The sequence below is a fragment of the Trichosurus vulpecula genome, chromosome 3 (genome assembly GCF_011100635.1).
Source record: "Trichosurus vulpecula isolate mTriVul1 chromosome 3, mTriVul1.pri, whole genome shotgun sequence".
Lineage (NCBI taxonomy): Eukaryota > Metazoa > Chordata > Mammalia > Diprotodontia > Phalangeridae > Trichosurus > Trichosurus vulpecula.
Genome location: NC_050575.1, coordinates 315,906,299 through 315,924,324, shown reverse-complemented (window position 1 = coordinate 315,924,324; position 18,026 = coordinate 315,906,299). Strand labels below are relative to the sequence as shown.

General features: G+C 38.7%; 1 protein-coding gene across 3 annotated transcripts in view; it reads right to left on the bottom strand.

Moving 5' to 3' along the window:
- Window positions 1-18,026, bottom strand: part of CDS2 (CDP-diacylglycerol synthase 2) — a 73,356-nt gene that overhangs the window by 17,363 nt on the left and 37,967 nt on the right. For all 3 annotated transcript variants that reach the window (XM_036750354.1, XM_036750356.1, XM_036750357.1), the window contains 6 exons: window positions 12,840-12,973; window positions 10,350-10,446; window positions 9,614-9,711; window positions 6,879-7,018; window positions 5,508-5,566; window positions 4,147-4,229 (listed from right to left, as the gene is read on the bottom strand). In XM_036750354.1, the coding sequence (XP_036606249.1) occupies window positions 4,147-4,229; window positions 5,508-5,566; window positions 6,879-7,018; window positions 9,614-9,711; window positions 10,350-10,446; window positions 12,840-12,973 (611 nt within the window). The remainder of the gene's footprint in view (window positions 1-4,146; window positions 4,230-5,507; window positions 5,567-6,878; window positions 7,019-9,613; window positions 9,712-10,349; window positions 10,447-12,839; window positions 12,974-18,026) is intronic.

Below are 18,026 nucleotides of genomic sequence, written 5' to 3'. Positions count from 1 at the left end.
TTTTCCAAAAAGGATTCCTTTCACTTGTTCCATCTTCTCTGTCTACTCTAGACCCTCATTCTCTGATTTGCCCTTGTAATTATCTGTCTCACTCTTTTCTCTGTATTCCTCATACAACCAAGGTTTCTAAGACATTCATTCTAGGCTGTCTCTTCTAAGCACTTTCCTCCACTGCCTTTAGATTCTAGCCTATCAATTCCATTGTGCCCCACTCCCAGTATAATGCCAATTATTTCAGGGGTCAACCTTTCATGTACCCTCCCATGTTGTAATGTAGTCCCACAGAAAAAACTGATTCAACTGCAGGCAAGGAGTGGTCAGATTCTGTCCATAATGCCCCAGACCCACTTATTTACTATTACCTCCAACAAACTTCTACCTTTACTCCTGTCTCCTTATGTACATTTAGAGATAAGTTTCTTACTGGTCTCTTTGCTGTCACTCTGTTGCAGTTACTTTCCTTGCCTGCTGCATTTGTTCACTTCCCCAACATTTTTGTTATTTGAAGTAGTCAAGAAACAATCTCTTCCTTTCTGGTTTTCTTTCTAAAAATGTTTCAAATACCTCTTTATTGCTGAATGTTCATCTTTTGTTCATGAATGGTTAAACTTAGATTTGTAGGATAAGTCACTCTGGGCTGTATTCCAAATTCCATTGCTCTTCAACATACATTATTCCATCCTCTCCTATGTTTCCTGGTGGGTGTAGAATAGACTTGCATTGCTGAAATTTCCTTTACTTTGTAATTGAAGGTTATTCTCCTGACTGCTTGTAGAACTTGTTTCTGAATTGGATTGCTAAATTAGCCACTACATGTCTTAGAGTTTGCAGTCATGGATTTTTTCTGAAGGTGTTCTATGAATTCTTTCAATTGATATTTCATTTTCTATGTTCAAAAATTATGAGCAGTTCTCTTCTATTATTTCCTACATTAGGATGTTAAGGTTTTTTGTCCTGTCCTGTTCTTCTGAGAGACCTATGACCTTTAGGTTGTCTTTATACATCCTGTCTTCAAGATCAGTGTGTTTTGGAGGTACCACATCACACCTATCAGATTGGCTAACATGACAAAAAAGGAAAACGATAAATGTTGGAGATATGGGAAAATTGTAACACTAATGCATTGTTGGTGGAGTTGTGAAGAGATCCAACTATTCTAGAGAGCAATTTGGAACTATACCCAAAGGGCTATAAAAATGTGCAAGCCCTTTGATCCAGCAATACCATCACTAGGTCTGTAGCCTACAAAGATCATAAAAAAGGGAAAAGGACCCACATATACAAAAATATTTATAACAGCTCTTTTTGTGGTGGCAAAGAATTGAAAGTTGAGGGGATGCCCATCAATTGGGGAATGGCTGAACAAGTTATGGCATATGAATGGAATGTAACACTATTGTTCCATAATAAATGAGGAGCAGGCAGATTTCAGAAAAACGTGCAGACTTGCATGAACTGATATTGAGTGAAGTGAGCAGAACTAGGAGAACCTGATACACAGTAGCAGCAACATTGTGTGATGACTGACTTTGTTAGACTTAGCTCTTCTCAGCAATGCAATGATCTAACACAACTGAAAAAAACTCATGATAGAAAATATTACCCATATCCAGACAAAGAATTATGGAGTCTGAATGCAGATCAAAGCATACTATTTTCTTTTTTTTGTTTTTTCTTTCTCATGGTTTTTCCCTTTTGTTCCGATTCTTTCACAATAGCCTATATCAGACTGCGTGCTGTCTTGGGGAGCAGGGAAAAGTGGGAGAAGGGAAAAGTTTAGAACTCAAAATCTTATAAAAGTGAATGATGTAAACTAAAAATTAATTTTTAAAAGATCAGTGTGTTTTGCTTGCAAAGTGAGCACATTTTCTTTTAATATTATTTTTTCTTCCCTCTTCTGGATTGTCCTTCACTTCTATATATATACATTCCCAATCTATTGTCCTTTCTTTTGTTTCTTTGGTGAGACTTGCCATTGCAGATTCTAATTTTTCTATTCTGCTCATCATTTTTGCTGTGCAGGTCATAAATTTTGCTCTCATAATTCTTATTTCTCTTTTGAACCACTCAGGAACAGCATGTTGTGGTTTCATGTTCTCACATTCCACAAGGTCCTTCCTCTGGCTCATCAAGGGTTGGATCATTTTCCTTTATTTTGCAGTATTTATTCATAGATGCCTGAACTCATTTACTAGATCTGAAGGCCATATTTCCTTCTGTTTTTATTGTTTTCTTTGTTGATTTATCTGCTTATGCTCAAGGTCTTTGGGTTTTCTTCTTCCTGAAATCTTCAGTAATTTCAGTCATCTTCTCACTCTATGAATTCCTCCCCCATGATGATGGTGACTTCCTTGTGGGCTGAATCTCAAAGCATCTCAGACTTCTCCAATGCTGGGCAATCCATGTTCACCAGCCTATGTCTCTGCCCCAAGTAAATTTTGGGCAGTCAGAACTGGCCCCAGCTGACTGCTGTGCTTTCTCCCTTAAGCTGGGTGTAGTGCTGCACCCCCACCATGCCCTGCCTCCTGGCTGCCCCACACAGTTTACACATAGTGTCATGTCCTGGTGACCTGTCTCTGTTCCCGAATTCTCTGGCCCAGAACAAGCAGTTCAGAGATTTGCTGTGCTGCTCACCCCAGCACCAGCAATTCAGAGCTACAGGGTTGTGGTTCCCAGTAGTCTTTTTGCTCCTGAAGGGCTATGGCAAGCATGGCTCTTGTTGCCCAAGCAAATTTCCATAGCCTGGAGCTGGAGGGTCTCTACAGCCCTGGAAATATGGAGCAGAGATCAGAGTTTTGTGGTCAGCCTGTTCTGGGTCCTTGAATCTGCTACTGTAGTCTCACTACTGGTAGCATGGGAGGTGGAGGTGGAAGAGGTAGTGTTGAGTGAGCTCGGGGTCAGTGAACAACAATTCTTGGGTTTCAGGGTTTTTTTTTAACCTTCTTTTGGATCCTGGGTGTCTTAGACAAGCATTGCTTTAACTGTGGGTCTTGATCCCACATGGGGTCACAAAAAATTTGACAACAGTAAAAGGTTTCTGAACATGCAATGGCTAAAAACTAATTAAAAATCAAACACCTAATGAATTCCAGTTGTTTCTGGGCTTGCTGGTATTGCATTGCACAACTTCACTGCAGCCTTGGTTGTGAAAACAAAGTAATCACACTTTGCACTGAGCATGCCCTCAGGCCACGCAGTGCCAACTATCAGGTGGCAAGTGGAAAAAGTTTAAGACGACCTGTCCTAGACTATGGAGACAGTTGAAGATTCTTTATCTTTGGCTCATAATTTCGGTGTTGGAGAAGTGTGAGACGTCACAGGAGTCAGAGAAAATGTCTAGTCCTCTAACTTGTTGCTCATGTGACCCTGAAACCTTCTGCAATGAACTTTTGTATCCTGCCCTCAATTTTCTCCCTTAGCTGAGGAAGTGATTTCTAAGCCCAGTCACGTCCACCTCATCCTCCTATCCCAATGCACTTTAATGGCTCCTTGTTAACTCCAGGATCAAACATAAAGTCCTGTGTTTGTTATTTACAGATCTGTTTTTCCAGTCTATGATCCAGCTACACTGGCTTATATGCAGCTCCCCACACACAACTCTTCATCTCTCATCCTCTGGGCCTTTGCACTGGCTGTCTCCCACACCCAGGATGCTCTGTCTACTCCCCTCCATCTCTTAGCTTCCTTGGCTTCATTCATATCAAATCCCACCTTCCACAGGTCTTTCCCAGTTCCCCAGCTACTAGTGCCCTGCCCTCTTAAATTACTTTCCATCTGCTCTGTATATATTTGTGTATGTACCTAGTTATTCACATGTTGTCTCCCCCATCAGAATGTGAACTCCCTGACAGGCAGGGCTATCTGGGGGAAAGGGAGGATTCTTTTTGTAACTAAAGTGTTTAGCAGAGTACCTGGTGATTGACTTTGAATCTGGATTCCTGCAGGGAGATAAAATGATCTGAAACCTAATCCAAATATTCAAGACATCCCACATAAGCTATCTTTCTTCAGTTGAGGTCTCATATCACATGGTAAAGAGTAAGGCTTGTCCCTCCCTCCACTCCCATGACCAACCAACTGACCCACCTACACACACACACACACACACACACACACACACACACAATCTACCTTGCTCCAACTCACCAGATCATTCCTTCAAACAAGTTGTGGATAATAAGATGGGATTGGGTCACAACAATAAGCAGAGTCACATGTGTCCAACCAAACTGTAGGAAAGAGGAAAAAAAAAGCATCCTAGGCTCTAGTCCATCTCTAAATCAAAGAACAGCGTTTCGTACAAAGCTGTGGTGAATTACAAATAGGAGAAATGCCTCGTCCTGCCCCTTTCTATGCCCTTTGGGAGACAGGTTACATAATCTGTACCTCTGAGCTCTTATGCATGACGCTGCTCCCCTTCCACACTTCTCTCATCTTAATTTCGTTTCAAGACAACTGAGATTAGCAACATGGCCAAACAAGGGAACACCTGTGCTCTGTGGGCTCCCTAAAAGAGGGATTTATTTTTGTTTTTCTTTGTATCAGCAGCACTTAGCACAGTGCCTGGCACATAGGATGTGCTTTAAAAAATTCTTGTCCGCTGATGGCTGATTTTATACACCTCGCCTCATCAGAAAATTTACAGCTAGATTTGAGTTCCCTAGGTTTTAGCCAGGGAACAAAAGCTCAGTTTCTTAGTGGCAGGGCCAAAACTAGAGCACAGGTTTCCTGCTTTCCAGTCCAGTGTTCTTTCAACCATATTATGCCAGCATACTAATACTAAGAGTTCACAAATCATTATCCTACAATTATAGGATCCAAAAGCAGAAAGGGACTTCAAAATCACCTAATCCAGCTCCTTAACCTAAGGTCCTGTGACGGACTGTTTTAAAAAAAGCATAAGACATTGTCCCTGGTCTTTAGGGACTAAAAGTCTGGGTAGAGATTAATCATAATAATTCATACTTGAATTGTGCTTTATTCAAAATTTACAAAAATATTTTCCTAAAAAAAAACCACAATTGAAAAAAAGTACAAGGATTACAATAGGGAAACAATTTCCCCAATGTCACACAATTATTAAGTAGCAGAACCAGAATCCACAAAAAAGTTGTATTTCCAAAAAAAGGCCTAACACTTCCTGAATTTACCAAGTTGTCAATCTACAAGAATAGGAGGGGAAAGATTCTTGTAATGAAATGACTTGCTCAAATCACTCAGAAAGGCATCAAGAGATATGCCCTATTTACTATACTAAGTAATGGCATCTGATTGAAGAGACTAAGTGGCTCTAAATATTCTAGATTTATAAGATACTGTCCCATCATGCATCTGCTCCAAATACCCTGGGAATGAAGAAGTCCATATGGGTACTATGTTACAGCCTACAGTGAAAGACAAGAAAAACTGGCTGAATTTCCAAACTGGAATCTCATTTAAGCTAAGAGCACTAAAGCTGCCTCTTCCCACTTGCCCCCTCCCCCCTGCAATCCACCATTTCCTCTTACCATATAGAACTGGAGTCGATAATGCTTCTTAACAAGACTCAGTACAAACATGCAGAACCCTAGATGGAAAGAAGGAAAACAGACAAAGATAGGAATGAGTCACTTCCTAGACTCATCTCTTTTTTTAATTATTTCCATTATCTGTGCTTAGTGGCTCTTTGGCTAAACTGCTGGCAACATTTCAAGGCCTTAGTTACAAAGACCAGAGAAACAAACAAAAAAAAATAGCATTACCACTAATGTTTCTAGCAGGCTCAGTCACATGACTGCTCTTTTCAGCAGCTTTCCCCTTAGAAAGATGTTTATGAGAACCAGGAAATCATTATACACGATTACAGACACACAGTCTCTGTAAGGACTAACTGATAGACTTGACTCCTCTCATCAATGCAAGGTTCAAAGACAGCTCCAAAGGCTCATGACGGGACAAGCTATGCACATGCAGAGAAAGAACTGCAGAGTTTGAATGCAGATCGAGCAAACTATTTGCTCCTTTTTTTTTCCTTCTTTTTTGATTTTGCTTCTCCTCTCTCAAGATTCATTCCATTGGTTATAATTCTTCTTTACAACTGCACTATTATGTAAATAAGCTCAATGTGAAGGTAAATGTAGAACCCACACTAGATTACATGCCATCTTGGGGGGAAGAGGGGAGGAGAGGGAGAAAAAATTTGGAACTCAAAAACCTGTGGAACTGAATGTTGTAAACTAAAAATTAAAAAAAAATTTAAAAAAAAAGATGTTTATGCTGCAACATAAGACTAAGCTGTTGTTACTAGTGTTATAGAAGCAGGCCTGATTCTCTCTTCTGGACAAGTAGCTGAGGTAAGATTCCATGGTCAAGCTTCATCAAATATGTGCATGCTCACATATATGTACATACTCTCTCTATATATGTAGAAATGTATCTATCCACTTATTGGGTATTTATACACTCACTCACACCTTTATAGTTAGAAGGAAATTTTGAGTTCAACCACTTTAGTTGATGCATGAAGAAACAGGTCCAAACTTTCAAAAAAATTATATTATATGAAATAATTCCTGTTAATAATTTTAAAATAACTCATTTGTAAAGCACTATTAAGGTTTACAAAGTACTTCCTCACAATGAATCTTTCAGAAAAATAGTATAAATATAATCCTATTTTAGACATAGGGAAACTGAAATTAAGAAAGGTTATATGATTTGTTCATGGTCACTAAACTACTGAATTTCAAAAGTCAAATCAAAACCCAGATTTCCTGAATTCTAATACCAAACTTTTTCTACTCACTATGCTGCCTCTGACCAGACTGCCTCATTTCTATTCAACAGGCCCTGCAAATGACAAAACACAACAACTAGTGAAGTGACTAATAGTTAATTACCTGTTAGGTAAAGAGCAAAGGAAATGAAGCGATGATATTTACTGAGAATCCTCAAAGGCTCCTCTCTCTGGACCAGAGTGAAGAAGTAATCAGTCACTGTTTCACCATAGAAAAAATAATTCACACACAGTAGAAAGTACCTGAAACAAAGAAAATTTGCTTTCCATGAAAAAGAAGGACCCACAACATGCTCCTTGCACTTAAGCAATCAGATAATGCTGCAAGAAGGTGTTCACAGATGTCCCATCCTTCCTGTTCTCTGGCTTCCTGCACATGGGGGACAGGGAAAACTGTGCCTTCCAGCTTCCTAGACTCATCCTAGGCTTCTCAGTTGGGAACATTCCTTAGCAATTCTATTCACTCCAGAATCTTCAATGATAACCTCTATGCAAATAAATACTAATTATTATGACTTCCAAATCTAGCTCTTCAGTCCTGCCTGACCTCCCTTCTAAACTCTAGAACTACAGCTCCAATTGCCTCCAAGAAATCACCAACCACTCAAACTCAACAGACCCCAAATTTTAATTACTTTTCCTTCAAAAACTTCTCTTAAGATTTCAGTATTTCTGATTATGACACCACTATTCATCCAGTTGCTTATATCCAGAACTCCTTCCTTTCCCTCATCTTTCTTATCCATCAAATATCCTGTCAACCCTTCCCCAAATCCATACATTTCCTCCTTTCTCTTTTCACTACTATCACTGTGGTATAGGCCCTCATCACCACTCACCTAGATTATTGCAATAAATCTCCTCATGAGTCTTCTTGTCCCTATCCTTTCCTCCAATCCATCCTTCATATCACTGTTAAACTAATCTTCTTTAAGAATATGTCTAGTCATCTAACTCTGCCCAAAATTCTTCAGTGGACATTTCCTGCCGGCTGAGCATTATTTAAACTCCTGCCTGGCATTCAATGCCCTTCAAAATCTGGTGTCTCCCTACTTTTTCAGCCTTCTATATTCTAATTCACTTCACATACTTTGTGGTCCAACCAAAAGAGACTTACTGTCTTGTCCCCAAAACACTCACATGTTCTTTTACCCATTTTGGCCAACCCTGTGACTGTGCTCTTCTCCCTTCTCTTGTACCTATTCTTGGCCCAATGAATTCCTTTCCATTTTTTAAAGCCCTACTCAAATGCCACTTCCTGTATGAAATATTCCCTAGTCCTGATAATAATATACAATTCTGACAGACCAACTTTTTCCCTTAGTACTCACACAGCGCTGTTTTATACCTAACTATAATACATGATAAATATTACTTCTGTGTGATAAGTTACATCATAGTTTGTGTGACATATGTGTGACAATCCCTGTATCAAACCACAAGGCCCAAGACTGCAAGGACCTTATCATAGCTAAACTTTATCCCCTGGCACTTCACACAGGACTCTGCATATATTAAGTACTTAATATTCACTTCATTAGGATTCATTTAATATTCAAATAAAATTCAGTGAACTGAAGTCAGATCCCACAAATTACATTTGCAGCTCTTAATCTTTTTTTGTGAAGCTTCCAATCTTAACCAGAAATGCAAAAATCAGAACACTAATATAAACCACTGAGGCTAGCATTCCAGACTCTCCACATTCTGGCTCCAACCTACCTTGCAAGCCTTATCTCCCACTGCCTCTCTATGGGGAACTTCTACCTTAACTGGTCAACTCACTATCCAACTGCCCAAGCTTTCTGGCTGCCTCTATACTTTGAGTCACTGCACTACACCATGTATGTATGTATGTATGTATGCATGCGTATGTGTATGTGTATACACCTGCACACAGCTAGAAGAAATCATCTAATATTAATTTTACAAATGACAAAACTGAGACCTTTGTCCATACAACTAATCCCAGTCCTTCAAGGCACTACCCCCTCTCCTGTTGGCCACTCTTCTGTCATAGGCCCCCTGAGCTTATTGACCAGATCCAGGGAATGGCCCTAGTGAGTCAGTCACAAAGGAGATGCTAGTTCTCTGTAGGAAGAACTTTTGGAATCCTCCCAGTGGTCTACCACTGCCCACTATGCCTTGTATAGATTTTCTTCCTTAGTCCTATTATCTTATTGTATACAGTTCAGTAACTTTGTGAAAAGATAAATTCTGGCTCAATGGAAGGAGCCAGACCAGTGTCTAAAGAAAATCGATAGCAAACTCAACATTAAAAGGAATCAAAAAACAGAATAGCACTTAAAATGGCTTAGCTAAAAATCTCAGAGTCTTGAACTGGAAATGACTTCAGTCTAGTTATATCAATGACTTCATTTTACAAAAGAGAAAACTGAGACTGGCAGGAAGGGGAAAAGTAGGAATGGAGAAACAGCACCCAGGAGGAAGTCATTTGCTCCTATTCACAAATCTGGTTAGTAGCTGAGCTGGAAATAGAACTCAGATTTCCTGACTCCCAGTTCAATATGAGTCTTCTAAACTTTGGTGGACAAATTATGGTAGAACAGAAAATATAGGCTTTTTAAGCAGAAGCCATAAAGCCCAAACATACTCCATGGCATAGATATGACCAGTTAGGTTCCTTCCAAGTTAAAATGGAAGTTTTTAGTAGCTGCTTAATGGCTCCTTGGTTCCCATAGGACAGAAGCACACCTCCCTACCAAGAGATGGGTCCTGTACAACTTTGTAGCTGTTGGTGAAACATCTGGAAATGAACAAAGCTGATGATTTATCATTCAGGTTTCTTACAGGCCCTGAGGGGCCCAGGGTGCTTACCAACTAAGGGTCCTGAACCAAGGTAGGTCATACGAGTGGTAGACATTATAGCCAATAGTGATGATCTCATGGAAACACTTAATCTGAACACACATCACCTGCAAAACAAGAATTGAGCCATTTACTAGAGTTGTTTATATTTTGAGCTACTCCCTCCCCTCCACCTTATCCTTATAATTTGAGAGAGCAAGATGTATCGGGGTGGGGGGACCAGTGGGGGGATCAAGACTTGAAATCAGTGGCCTTGTCACACAAACTATTGGTCAAACAGCAAGCAAGACATAACGACGATGTAGCCAGCTTGGACCTACAGATGATACCCCATCAACATTATCCTGATTTCCATTAACATTTCATTTTCCTTCCCCTATAAATCCTGGAAAAGCATCGTCTTTTTTTAAAACTTGCTTCAAAGACTTGGGATTTCCTTGATGTAGGTGCTCTTTTTACTCGAGATGGCAACTTTATAATTCAAACCTAAACCTCTTTCCAGGAGCCCTGGAGCCCTTATTTAGATGTGAAACAAGGGCCCTGGGAAGTCAAAAAAGGCTCCAGCTGTGCTAATCTTATGCTTACCAACTGCACACAGGAAGCGCTTAATAAATGTTTATTGAATGTCTGTGACTGCATTCTGATAGCATGCTTACCTCCAGATCAAATCAGCCCCATAATTAATAAGATGACAGGCCCTATGGAATTTGAGGTCAGACTACGTTAACATGCAAATGCGACTTACAATCATCATTAAAACCATGGGTCCCAAATAGATGATGATGAAGAAAAAGGCAATCATAGCCAAAGTCAGGATACCTCTCACCCACCAGTTTTTCCACCTAGTTGGGAGAAAATGCAGTTAGAAAGTGCACTGAAAGAGATCTAAATGTGCGTAAGTAGAACCTAGAACCAAAACCTTCTTGCATCACTCATCTTTGATGAACACCTATGATTAGGGGAAATTAAGCACTTTTTTAATAAGAAAATCTCTTTCCCCCATGCCAGGACCTCTGGCACACCTTCAGAGAAGTTAGGAACAAAGGACCGCAGCCAAATCAACATTTTGTCCCAAGCATTGAAGGAAACTAAGAATTGAGTTTATGGAGACATTCAGAGCCTCTTTGCCAGTGTTCAACTCCAGACACACTATATGGTACCAGACTCAAGCCCTCTGACCCAAAATCCTTGTCTCACTTGGCTTTTTTCCCACCATCTTTTTGTTTTGTTTTGTTTTTTAGTATCTCTCTCTCCCTCAGATCTTCCTTAGGAAAGGGAATTTAGATTTCTGCTTCTCCCCTAATCTTACAGGACTGGACCAATTAAAAAAAAAACCTGAGGGTTTTATTGGTGATAAACATGTGGAAACAGAAGTTTAAACTAACAAAAGGGTAAAGTTACAGAATTACAATAATTCTCAAAAATGTATTAATGACATGTTGGTTTTGGTAAAATATAAATGGAAATAAAATTGATCTTCTGGGGTATCTTTCAACTGATCCCCTGCTTAGTTTTTGTCCACCAGAGTCAGTATTAACCAAAACTCTTTTAAAGAGCTGGTACACCCAGATTTTCCCTGCCTCTTTGATAATGGAGCAGAAGTTCCAACACTGGTCACCACTCCTTCGATCTTACCAGAGGAAGGAAAGAGATATTAAGAACTAGCCTAATGGAACACAAGGTCCCCAGGAGAATTACTGTCCATCTCAGTATAAATTCCAGTCTCAGTGTCAGTGCCCACCCCCCACCCTGCAATGAAGTAAATTCTGAAGGGCTTACAAGAAGTGGGAAATACTCTATTTCTGTTCCCCTCTGGATATTTCAGGCATGAAAGTGATTTTTAAAACTAAGAAGTATTCAACAAGATAAATGAGGAGATGGTTAAAAAAAAATAAAAAACTTCTAGCAGTTCTCAACGAGTTCTAGTGACCAGACCCAAATATGCTATCTACCTCTTAGTTACTGAAATAACAAGAGACTATGACTGTTGAGCTGCTGCTAGGGATCTGAAAAATCTTGGAGAATGGGAAAGGTGATGTAGGATGAAAAAGAGACAAATGTACCAATTTTTAAAAATGAGAAGGTCAAGTCTTCAAACTATACACTTGAGAACTTGAATTTAATGCCTGGCAAAATTCTATAACAGGTTAGTAAATGGCTGGTTATGAGTACTTAGAAAAGGAAATAAATCATGATCAACAAGAGCCAGCATAAGTTCATTTAAAATAAGTCAAGTCAGACTAAGCTCCTTTTTTTTTTGACAGGGTTATTAGATTGGTGGATAAGGGGAAAACCAAACAAACGATACCTGAATTTCAAAATGGCATTTTATAGAGTGTTTCACAATAACTTAGAGTCAAGATTGAATAAATGTGCAGCAGAGGATAATATAATTAGGAAAATTTGGAATTTGTTGACCAACCATAACCAAAAAGAAAGTCATGATTCACAGATCCATGTCAACCTGGATCTCTCTAGTGGTGTGTGGCAGGGCCATAAATCCTATTCATAATTTGATCACCACAAAGCTTCTAAATTCAACTATAACAAATTACAATCCTTATTTGACTCAACTTAGTTTGTGCTGAAATTTCCAATTGGAAAGGAGAAACATTCTAAGTATAGGGCTATGGACAAGGAATAGCCAAACATCAGAACCTGATCGGGGCATGCTGGAGTGGTGGGAGGACACCCACCTGAGAACAAGGCAGAACAGTGTGCTTACCAGCTCTTTCTCATCACTGTTTTCTCAATAACAATAAACAAATGAATTCAAAAGGCACGTGCGAGTGCGTGTGTGTGTGTGTGTGTGTGTGTGTGTGTGTGTGTGTGTGTGCACGAGCACACACACACACACTCCCTACACTCATTCCTGCCCCTGTGCCTTTCCTCATGCTGTTCATCCCCACCCCCATACCTCCCTCCACACCCCAGCCATTTTCTTCACAAATCTCTTCCTAATGATACTGACCAACAATAATCTTTTCCATTATCTTTAGACCAAGTATAGCACTTATCATCCATTCCACACACTTTGGCAACTGAATGCCTACAAACATAATCCTTGATCACAAACTGTCCAGGATTATTCTTTAATTATCTTCTGTATGACTCTCCAAAAAGATAATCATCAACTTGAACAAATGGACCATTTCATATCTGTATCTCCTACAGGGGACAGTAAATTAGGTAGATAATAAATGATTCTCAAATACTTGATGATCTGAGTCGTCACCTTGAGGACAGTTTTGACAGCGCCCGGTTGAAGACCTCAGGAGTATCATCAGAGGTGGGTATCGGTGCAGGTTCAGCTCGGCTCTCACTGTCTGACGCAGTTTCTCCATCTGTCTTTGTTTCTACCTCAGACTCCTAAACACGGTGAAAATCCAGAATGTTAAAAGAAAGACTGTTGACCTAAGTAACTATAACCTAGATAGAGAGATAGATAGATAGATAGATAGATAAAATAAATAGATAGATAGATAAAATAGATAGATAGATAGATAAAATAGATAGATAGATAGATAGATAAAATAGATAAAATAGATAAATAGATAGATAGATAAAATAGATAGATAGATTAGATAGATAAAATAGATAGATAGATAGATAAAATAGATAGATAGATAGACAGATAAAATAGATAGATAGATAGACAGATAAAATAGATAGATAAAATAGATAGATAGATAAAATAGATAGATAAAATAGATAGATAGATAGATAAAATAGATAGACAGATAGATAGATAGATAGACAGATGCCCAACTCAGTGAGTAGCTGTGGACCTTGAACAAATCACTTCAACCATGCTGGGCCCCCCTCAGATTCCACATCAGAAAAACGAAGGATCATCTCTCCAACACACTGAGATCTTTTCCACTCAGTATATTTAATTACACAATTCTAAGCATAGCTAAAGAACACAAATAAAAAGGGGCAAATGACTACTTTGTTGGCAAGGTTGCCTATCCATCCCCGGATGCTGATCTGTGTCTACCCTGCCATACAAAGAGTTTGGTAAGACTAAGGGCACAGACAATCTGTGGGCTTTCTATAAAGCAGAGTGGGGGTTGGAAAGGTAAAGCACACCACTTCCTAATCTCATCCCCCTTTGACTGTCATACTTATCATAATCCAGGAAGGAACAGAGGAAACTAAAGCCAAAAGGAAGTCTACTCACAGCACAGTGAGTTCAGGAGGCATGAGATGCACAAAATGAAGCCGGCAGACAGGTGAGGAGAATGAGAGGGAGAGAGGTATCATAAGCTTAAAATGAAATCTGCCAGCTACTTAATTCCAGGTCTGAATTCTTATCATGGCTGAGTCACCCTGACTTTGGAAGGAATCCAAAGTTCTTTTTATAAAAGTTTTTTTTAATATCAGCATAGTTTAGGCTCCTCAATGAAATGCAGAGGAGACTAGTAAAAGGAAGCAAGAATGAGTAGAGTACAGCCCTGGAGTCAGGAGGACCTGAGTTCAAATCTGGCCGCAGACATGTGACACATTTACTAGCTGTGTGACCTTGGGCAAGTCACTTAACCCAATTGCCCTGCCTTCCCCCCTACAAAAAAGAAAAAAAAAGGAACAAGAGCAACAGATAACAGGTGTGAGAAAGGCTCCCTTCAATTGAAAGGAGACATTTTGGCCACTGGCTCCATCTCTACCAATACTGTTCACTTTGTAAACCTCGGAGTACTACGGAAACATGATCTATTATTAGTATTATCACCCAAAATAAAGTGCTCTCCTATAACCTATAGAAAAGAAGCATGGTATCGTAGAAAAGGCACTGGATTTAGAATCAAGAGACCTGGGTCTGAATCCTCATTCTGACAGTTTAGCTGCGCGAATTTTAACAATTCCCTTAAACACTCAGTTTCCACATCTGAGAATTGAGGATAATAACATTTTCACTAACTACCTTACAGGGTTATTTCGAGGAAGGTCCTCTGTAAACCTTAAAGCATGACTGAAATTGGAATTATTTCATCATTAAAACGCTTAATGCAAACAACTCAGAAAACTTAGCGTGTTTACTATGAGCACACAAGGAGTCAAACCTTCAAAAAGTTAAAAGACTATGCTACGCACAGTGTTCCAGCTGGGACTGGCTTCACTCTTTCTCCATTCTGCCAGAACATCTTCCCACAGTGAAGAAGCCAAGAAACCAAATAATTCTTGAGTAGTCTGAAGAAGGTTAGAAGGAAGCCAAAAAGGAAATGGAGAAGGAACAGATAACCGATGTAGTCCCTCCAAGATACAGAAACATAAAAAACAGCTTAGATGTAGAAAGAGAATGAAGAGACACCCAGAAGTTAATGAGACAATATCACAGAAAGGAACCATTAATAAAACCCATGGCCGCAGAGAAGTTATAGATAATAAACAAAATGAACTCTTCTTAAACTGTGGGTCATGATCCCATACAGGGTACTAGGAATATTTAAGAAGCGCTGAAGAGGTCGTGAGTGGAAGAAGTTTAAGAAGCCCCGAACTAGAGGGCCTAACACAAGAAGGCAAACTAGACTTCATAGACACCACAGAAACTTAGCAACGTGACTAGAATATGACTAGACTGATATAATTTATTCAAAAGAAACAGGGTAACTTTTTTGTTTTAAAGAGGGGTATAGAAGCCAAACTGAAAAACAATCTAGAATTATATCAATGATAAATTATTATTATATATTATGTATATTGTATATAAATGATACATATTATTATATATTGTATATTATATATAATATATAATAATTATATGATAAATATATTAATAATAATTTTTTAAAGTTACTAAACTTTTCATCTACTTGGTCTTCACAACTCCAAGGAGGTCAAAAAAAAGATAGGAAAGTGCCATATACACTAAAATATTGATAGTAGTTTCTGTAGTAGCAAAAAACTAGAAACAAAGAGGATATCCATCAACAGGGGAATAGCTAAACAACTTATGGTTAATGAATGCAATGGGATACTATTGTGCCATAAGAAAAGATGAAGGGGAAGGTTTCAGGGAAACCTAGGAAGACTTATATGAACTGATGCAAAGTGAGTAAGGAGAACAATTTATATAATAACAATAATGTGAAAACAAACAACATTGAAAGTTGTGAGAATTTTCTTTTAAATTTTCTTTTTCCCCAGTTACACGTAAAAACTATTTTTAACATTCATTTTTAAAACTTTGAGATCCAAATTCTCTCCCTTCCTCCATTCACACCCCACCCCCCATCACTGAGAAGGCAAGCATTTCAATAAAGGTTATACATGTGTAATCATGCAAAACAAATTTCCATTATTAGTCCTGTTGTGAAAGAAAACACAGACCAAAAAAAAAATGAAGAAAAATAAGGTAAGAGAAGTTTGCTTCAATATGTATTCAGATACCACCAGTTCTTTTTCTGGGGATAGAGACCATTTCTCATCCTAAGCCTTTCAGAGCTGTCTTGGATCATTGTACTGCTGGAATAGCTAAGTCATTCACAGCAATCATCGCACAATATTACTGTTATTTTGTACACAGTGCATTTCACTTTGCATCAACTCATGACAGTCTTTCAAGGTTTTTCTGAGAGCATGCTACTCATCATTTCTCATAATACAATGTATTCCATTATAATCGCATACCACAATTTGTTTAGCCACTCCCCAATTGATGGGCATCCCCCTCAATTTCCAATTCTTTACCACCAGAAAAAAGCTGCTGTACATATTTTTGTACATTAGGTCCTTTTCCTTTTTCTTAAACATCTTTGGGATACAGACCTAGAAGTGGTATTGTCGAGTCAAAGGATAGGCAAGGTTTTATAGCCCTTTGGACATAGTTCCAAATTGCTCTATAGAATGGTTGAATCAGTTTACAACTCCACTAACAGCATTAATGTCTCATTTTCCCCACATCCCCTCCAACATTTGTCATTTTCCTTTTATGTTCTATTAGCCAATCTGATAGGTATTACCTCAGAACTGTTTTAATTTGCTTTTCTCCAATCAATAGAGTTAGAGCACGTTTTTTCATATGGCTATAGATAAATTTGATTACTTCATCTGAAAAGTGTTCATATCTTTTAATCATTTATCAGTTGAGGAATGGCTGTTATTTTTTGACTCAGTTCTCTACATGTTTGAGAAATGAGGCCTCTATCAGAGAAATATGCTTCAAAATTTTTTCAGTTACGATTGCTAATGTATTTCCCTCCAACCTATTTTCTCCGGTTTGTTCAATTCTCTCTCTCCTTTCACCCTGTCCCTCCTCGAAAATGTTTTTCTTCTGACTACCCCCTTCCCTAATCTGCCCTCCCTTCTATCACCCCCTGCCTTCTCTTATCCCTTTCCCCTCCTACTTTCCTGTAGGGTAAGGCAGATTTCTATACCCAAATGAGTATGTATGTTATTCCCTCTTTGAGCCAATTCTGATAAGAGTAAGGCTGACTAACTCCCTCTCACCTTCCCCATCTTATCTTCCACTGGAAAATCTTTTTCTTGCCTCTTTTATGTGAGATAATTTATCTCATCCTACACCTCCCTTTCCCTTTCTTCCAGTACATTACTCTATCACCCCTTAATTTTATTTTTTAGATATCATCCCTTCATATTCAACTCCCATCTGCGCCCTCTAACTCATCTCTGTGTTCTTCTAACTGCCCTAATAATGAGAAAGTTCTGAGGAGCTACAAGTATCATCTTTCCATGTAGGAATGTAAACAGTTTTACCTTGTTAAGTCCCCTATGAGTTCCTTTTTCTGTTTACCTTTTTATGCTTCTCTAGAGTCTTGTATTTGAAAGTCAAATTTTCCATTCAGCTCTGGTCTTTTCATCAAGAATGCTTGAAAGTCCTCTATTTCATTGAATATACATTTTTCCCCTGAAGGATTATTCTCAGTTTTGGTGGGTAGGTGATTCTTGGTTGTAACTCTAGCTTCTTTGCTCTCTGGAATATCATATTCCAAGCCCTCTGAACCTTTAATGTAGAAGCTGCTAAATCTTGTGTTACCTGACAGTGGCTCCATGATACTTGAATTGTTTCTTCCGGGATGCTTGCAATATTTTTCTCCTTGACCTGAGAGCTCTAATATGGCTGTAATATTCCTGGGAGTTTTCATTCTGGGATCTCTTTTAGGAGGTGATCTGTGGATTCTTTCAATTTCTATTTTACTGTCTGGTTCTAGAATATTAGGACAGTTTTGCTTGATAATTTCTTGAAAGATGATATCTAGGATCTTTTTTTGATCATGGCTTTCAGGAAGTCCAATAATTTATCTCTCCTGGATCTATTTTCCAGATTGCTTGTTTTTCCAATGAGATGTTTCACGTTGTCTCCTATTTTTTTCATTCTCTTGTTTTCATTTTATTGTTTCTTGATTTCTCATAAAGTCATTAAGTTTCCATTTGCGCCATTCTAATGTTTAAGGAATTATTT